This window comes from Temnothorax nylanderi, unplaced genomic scaffold, assembly GCF_030848795.1.
Source record: "Temnothorax nylanderi isolate EJ_2023f unplaced genomic scaffold, tnyl_v1.0 TNYL_tig0731_pilon, whole genome shotgun sequence".
In the NCBI taxonomy this organism is placed as follows: Eukaryota; Metazoa; Arthropoda; class Insecta; order Hymenoptera; family Formicidae; genus Temnothorax; species Temnothorax nylanderi.
Genome location: NW_027249793.1, coordinates 68269 through 75430, shown reverse-complemented (window position 1 = coordinate 75430; position 7162 = coordinate 68269). Strand labels below are relative to the sequence as shown.

The following is a 7162-nucleotide window of genomic DNA, read 5'->3' as shown; positions in this document are numbered from 1 at the left end:
ATAAACCTTTCGCAAGATGTTTCCTCCACAGAATTGTTTTGGATGACGAAAACCGAATAATAGTTGTCGATCGGCGGGCAGGTTACTGATAATAATGAATCACCATTCTTTCCAACAGCAAAATCAAACAATGAGTATATTAATTGTGAAACCTGCGCCGCCGGTCAAGCCGGCAGGCGTCATTCCGGGAAAATTCGGGAAAAACACTTCACGCTAGACGAAAACAGATAAGAACGAGACGATAGAAATTCCGAAATCTAGTGTCTCGATCAACGAGAAATTGTGAAACCCGCGCCGCCGAAAATTCGTGAAAAACACTTCACGCTAGACGAACCAGATAAGGACAAGACAATAGAAATTTCGAGATCTAGCGTCTCGATCCGTGAGAAAAACATGGTTTTTCAATCAATGACTAACTAGAGTCATCATCGGGAAAACATGTCACCCACCAAAGGTGAGACATATTCCTTGATAAACCCATCCCTGAAAATCATATATAAACCGCGGACAGCGGGACACCGAGCCATTCCGAAATTATAGACAGTCTAGTCCGCGCAGAACGGCATTCATAATATATCGCTTATGGTCTCGCCCCGTGCCGTGCCTATATTTATTATAACTAAATTCTGTGCGCGTTGAGCCTCAGCACGAGGTCGCCATGGCGATGAAAACCACCGCCGATCTGCGGACCCACGAGATCTTGAAGCTCCGTCGGGAGGAGAAGGCTCTAAGGCCAGCAAGTATTAAGTTCTCAAATTTTCTCTCACCTTTACCCTTTTCCCCTACAAAAAGTCTATCGAATCTTCGGATTTCATTTCTCTTTCGTTTCAACTTTACCGCAGATTTGCAATATATAGGTATATATATTATATATTATATATATATATATATATCAATATAAATTTGTCGTATATAATTATTTACCATTCAAAATTAACATTCAAATAATTAACATGTTCTTGTATTCTTATACTCTCCTTATACTTTGACGATCCTCGTGGTTCTTAACCTCTCTTCCGCAAACACACAGCTGTCAAACTGACAGCTTCTCATTCTCCACGACACGGTTGACCGTGCTCCACGACGTTACCGACCAACAGTCATGAAGCACGAATAGCGCTAGACGCGACGCGTTCAGCTACATCTGCCCCCGAACGCGACTGACTTCAGGTGGAAGGCATTAATGACCGCGACTGTACATCCACCGTTGAGATAACGAACGAGTATAAATTGAATTGGCGCGACGGCGTAAAGCGCATCGGAACGGGATAAGTTAATGTGGGTTTTTTTCTTCTAACGTGGTATGAGCGACGAGTACGTAGAACTTTGCAAACCGGTGCGCGTGAAAATCGGGAAACCGATCGCAAAATCAACGACCCGTTCGCGAGGAAGTGTTTCGGATCGGATTTGTGGAGAGTCAACGTAACGAGATATCTGATCGATCGCGAAATCGGAATTCCCGATCATCGATCGAACCGAAGGTCTCTTCAATACCAAATTTTTGGAGAAGAGTGGCGAGAGAATGGAATCTGTTACTATTGACTGAGACGCGTTAGCGGCGCTATTGCAGCATTATCTAGAGAGAGTGGTGCGACGTAAAGCGCACCGGGAATGGGATAAGTTACAGTTGTTTTTTAAAAATGAGGTATGAGTGACGAGTACGTAGACTTTGCAAAAGTGGATCTGGTCGAAAAGATACGGGAACCGATCGTGAAAATTAGCGAACCGCTCAGGAGGGATGGGGATCCGCGCCGAGTCGACGTAACGAGATATCTGATCCGTCGCGAAATCGGAATCGCCGATCGTCGATCTCACCGGCGGTATCTCAAAGCTGGTATATATCATGAAAGAATGATTATACGCGATGGGGATGTAGTTACTGCTGATTTAGTCGCGTTAGAGAAGCTGATGTAGCATTAGCGATGCGTACTCGCGAATGAACGATCGCCGTTATTACTCGTCCGAGGAATCGGACGGCGAACTGCGCTGTTACGAGTCCATGCCCAAGTTCTCGTCCGATTCGGACGACGAATCGGCGAGAGTCGACGCGTCGTTGCCGTCAAACGTATGCGCGTCGGTGGCGAAGGAGGACGCGCGATGGAATCTGGCGACTCATCATCTGCGAAGGAGACCGGGGCGCGAACTGCGCGCGAGCGAGCGTGGATAGAGACGACAATGGCAAACTCCGTTAGGGCGAAGGATTATATGCGTTGCCTGCCGCTCGAGTATTATCTTTACTATCAGACGGTGGACGGAGGAGAGAAGATACGTAGGATTCAGACCTACAAGTCTTGTCGTCTTTTCGAACGAGTGAAATTCAGTGTTCCCGAGGGTGGAAGACCCTTCTGGATGGGATGTGGGAAGAGTGCGACGAGTTGCTCGCCGCGGACGTCCGCAACGCGGACGGGTACCGCGCGTGGGGACGACGATGCGACGAGTGTCTCCGGCTCTTGCGGGAGAGTTGTCGAGTCAGACAATTTGGGAGGCGAGGAAACACGGGAGCCGTGAACGCTCTGGTGGCTCAAATAGCGCGATTGGAAGGTTCGAGGGAGGATCTGCGCCGACGATTCGAACGCGTCGTAGGTGCCGGTTTGGACGGTGGGGGCGGCGGTAGCAGCAGCGGCGTTAGCAGAGGATTTTCGTGGGTCGAGATCGATACGGCGTTCCAAAGTCGCGTACTCACCGGCGCTGTGACGAACTCTACGTACATCGAACCAGCGCGATTTCTCGAGGATGCGAAGGGCACCGTGCTCGAAAAAGTGCAGGATAATTTGAACAGATACGTGTGTCTGAAGGTCAATGTCATATTCAATGGGGAATTCGTAGCGGACGTTAAGACCGATGTGAAGAGTATCGCTACGCGGAACGAACAGTTCCTCCAAGGGTCCGATCTGGGCGAGTGGTACGAAAAGCACGTGCGCGACGCGATTCTAGCGGCGTTGGACGAATTTTAGGAACGCGACAGCGGATGGGCGTTGTCGCGGATACTCAACCTAACGGTGAACGTGAACAAGTGTAATCTCATGCGCGTGGGATGTTGGATGAAGATACCGCTAGGTATAAGACTTAAACAGGCGGTGGTCAACGTGCTGTCGGAGAACGACACGTGTTTCGCGCGTGCGGTGGTCGCGGCTCTGTATCCCGCCAAGCACAACGCCGAACGATGCGGCTCGTATCCCGATTACGCGACGGTGCTGAATCTCGACGGGATCAAGTTTCCCATAGATCTGAAACAGATCGGAAAGTTCGAACGTCAAAACGACGTATCGATCAACGTATTTACAACTCGGGAAGGAATCGAAAAAAAAGATAAGTTCGGACGGGGCGCCGACCGCAACGCGATCGTGCCTCTGCGGTTAACCGACGATAAGAGGGATAGACACGTAAATCTCCTGTATCTGCGCGATACGCTACGCGGCGTCAACAGGGGCCATTTCGCCTGGATAAAGAATCTGTCGCGATTGGTGAATTCGCAATTGACCGCGAAACGGTGCGCGAAGCACGTTTGCGATCGGTAAGTAAAAAAACCTGAGGAATAAGGAAACGACGCGGTGTTATTTTATATACGCATAGTAATCGCACGCACGTTACTTCGCAGATGTCTACACTATTTCTATACGCGCGAAAAGTTGGCCGCTCACAGCGTCGACTGCGGCCGAATGAACGACTGCGCCATCGTTCTTCCGAACGAGGACGATAAGTGGCTGTCGTTCGACAATCACGACAGAAAGGAGCGACTCCCCTTCGTGGTGTACGCGGATCTGGAGTGTCTTCTCGAACAGCGGGAGAGGGAGAATGCCGAAGGAGGCGCGAGAACGAAAAGATACGCTTATCAGCGTCACGTACCGTTCAGCCTGGGCTACTATCTGTGCTGCACCTACGACGATACCGTATCCACGTACAGATATCGTCGCGGCGACGACTGCGTTTCGTGGTTCGTGAACGAGCTTCGCGTTCTCGCACGTCACGCAAAGAATAAATTCTCCACCAATATATCGATGGTAGAACTTACGGAGGACGAGAAACTCGAATTTTGGCGCGCGACCCATTGTCACGTGTGTCGGAAAGCGTTCCAACCGGAGGACAAGCGCGTGCGAGATCACTGTCATCTAAACGGACGGTACAGAGGTCCGGCGCATTCTCGTTGCAATCTGAATTACAGAAACGTGTACGTGATTCCCGTGTTCTTCCACAATCTGTCGGGTTACGACGCGCACTTTATCATCGAGAAAATCGCGAACGATTTCGAGGGTGGGGTCGAACTCCTGCCGCTTACGAAAGAAAATTACATATCTTTCTCGAAGACCGTTAAGGAGACGCAAACGGACGGGATGTGGAATCGACTCGTGAAGCTTCGATTCGTAGACTCGTACAAATTTTTAGCCGCGAGTATCGAAACCCTGGCGTCCTATCTGGACAAGAACAAGCTGAGAATAACGCGCTCGGAGTACGCTGATTTGAGCACGGAGGATCTCGATCTGCTCACTCGCAAGGGAGTATTTCCGTACGAGTACGTCGACAGCGCGGACAAACTGCGGGAGACCGAGCTTCCGCCGCGCGAGATCTTTTACAGCTCCCTGACCGACGAGACCGCGAGCGAGAGCGACTACGAGCACGCGACGAGGGTCTGGCGACGTTTTCGCGTGCGGGATCTCGGCGAGTACAGCGATCTGTATCTCAAGACCGACGTGCTTCTTCTGGCGGATATCTTTGAAAATTTTTGGGACACGTGTTTAGCGAGTTACGGGCTGGATCCCGCGTATTATTATACGTTGCCGGGGAATGTACACGTGGGACGCCATGTTGAAGTACACCGGCGTGCGTTTCGAGCTGCTCACCGACATCGACATGGCGATGTTCGTGGAACGCGGAATACGCGGCGGCCTCAGTCAATGTTCGCTCAGGTACGCGCGAGCCAACAACAGGCACGTACCGACGTACGATTCGTCCCAGCCCACTACGTATCTCATGTATTACGACGTGAACAATCTGTACGGCTGGGCTATGAGCGAATCGCTGCCGTACGCGAATTTCCAGTGGCTCGACGACCCCGAGAATTTCGACGTGACGACAGTGCCGACGGACAGCGAGGTCGGTTACATTCTGGAGGTGGATCTCGAGTATCCGCCGGAACTGCACGACGCCCACGCGGACCTGCCGCTGTGCCCGACGCGCGATAAACCGCCCGGTAAGCGGCAGGAGAAACTGCTCGCTACTCTCTACGGCAAATCGCGCTACGTGACGCACTATCGAAACCTGCAGCAATGTCTGCGACTCGGTTTGCGTCTGACGCGCGTTCGTCGAGTGCTGCGATTCGCCCAGTCACCGTGGCTTCGCGGCTACATCGAGCTGAACACGACGTTCAGGACGCGCGCGAGCAACGAGTTCGAACGGAACATGTACAAACTGATGAACAATGCCGTCTTCGGCAAAACGATGGAGAACGTGCGCGATCACGTGGACGTGCGTCTCGTGACGCGATGGGACGGGAGGTACGGCGCGGAAGCGTTGATCGGCAGGCCGAACTTTCACAGCAGAAGCGTCTTCTCGGAGAATCTGGTCGCGATCGAGCTGCGGAAGCTCGAGGTAAAATTCAACAAGCCGGTCTACGTGGGTATGTGTATTCTCGAGATATCCAAGACGCGTCTCTACGAGTTTCACTACGACTACATGGCGCCGCTCTATCGCGACCGGTGTCGAATTCTTTACACGGATACCGATAGTCTGATCTATTCGCTGGAGTGCGAAAACGCGTACGAGCGTATGAGGCGCGACATAGACAGGTTCGACACGAGCGATTACGCGGAGAATAACGCGCACGGTATGCCGCGCGTCAACGAGAAGGTGCCCGGTCTGATGAAGGACGAGAACAACGGCGCGATCATGACGGAGTTTTTGGTCCTCAGGGCGAAGATGTACACTTACAGGGTACTCGGACGCGACGACACCAAGAGAATAAAGGGCGTTAAAAGAAACGTAGTCGCTAAGAGGATCACGTTCGAGGATTATGTGGCGTGCCTGCGGGACGCGCGCGAGATGAGGACGCGCCAGTCGTGCATACGCTCGACGTTGCACGAGGTTTACACCGTGTCGGAGCAAAAACTAGCTCTTAGTCCGCACGACGATAAGCGATACGTGACGTTGGACAGCGAGGAAACGCTTCCGTGGGGACATTACGGAATACCGTTGTAAAAAAAAACAATATCATACGCTTTCTAAAATTGTTTTATCGTAGAAAAATCAATAGTACGTAAGAAACAAACCAATGAAAATGTGTAAATTTTTTATTAACAATAAAGTACACGTTGCGCGTATTTACGAATGTCTAATTATTTCTGTTACAACACAGACGCCTTATCTATCCAGGAATTGTGCGAACTGTCCATCCCCAACCACTTTACGTACGCTCGATTGCCGCGCTTACGCAGGACCTTTTCCACGAGAGTCGGGATTGGAGACGCGCAGCAACTCGTGTTCGTAGAATCCTCCGGCTATCGCTTCTCCGCGAACGTCTTTCAGCAGATACGTAACGGGATTGGTCCTTTGTATTTTGGCTACGCGAAATATCTCGGTGGTCCAATTGGGAGTGTAGCCCTTTTCGAAGATCGTTTTGAATTTGCTCACGCGCACCGGATCGTCGACTCGAAATCTCGCCGGTGCGGCGATCTTCGCGCGACTGTACACCGTGCGCAACAGTTTTTCGGCGAGGGTGGGCGTCACGTCTGCCGGACGCATTCCGATCGTTCTGTGTCTGCGACGATTGTAATTCGACAAGAGGCGCGGCAGCGAGTCTATCCATCTGTACGATCCCTGGAGCGTGAAGAGCTTCCACATGTCGTTTTTCAACGTGCGATTAAATCTCTCCACCACCGACGCTTTCATCACCGAATACGTGGAGTAGTGATTCACCTTGGGCGCGTCGAAGATTTTGCGCGAGGCGGCGTTGTAGAATTCCTTTCCTTTGTCCGTTTGCAGATTCCTAGGGTGTCGCGCGTCCTCGCGAAAGATCTTTCCGAGAGCCGTCGCGACCTACTTTCCGCTCTTAGTCTTGAGCGGGATCGCCCAGGCGTACTTGCTCAGCACATCGATGACCGTCAGAATGTAATTGTGACCCGCGTTTTCGCGCGAATAGGGACGCATCTCGACCACGTCGGCCTGCCAC

General features: G+C 51.6%; 1 protein-coding gene across 1 annotated transcript; it reads left to right on the top strand.

Moving 5' to 3' along the window:
* The first annotated feature begins 3041 nt into the window (after positions 1–3041).
* On the top strand, positions 3042–6192 carry LOC139785064 (uncharacterized). The gene is made up of 3 exons (XM_071724233.1): positions 3042–3514; positions 3599–4688; positions 4738–6192. Exons 1-3 carry the CDS (start codon positions 3042–3044, stop codon positions 6190–6192), a joined length of 3018 nt encoding a protein of 1005 aa, XP_071580334.1.
* Positions 6193–7162: the final 970 nt, after the last annotated feature.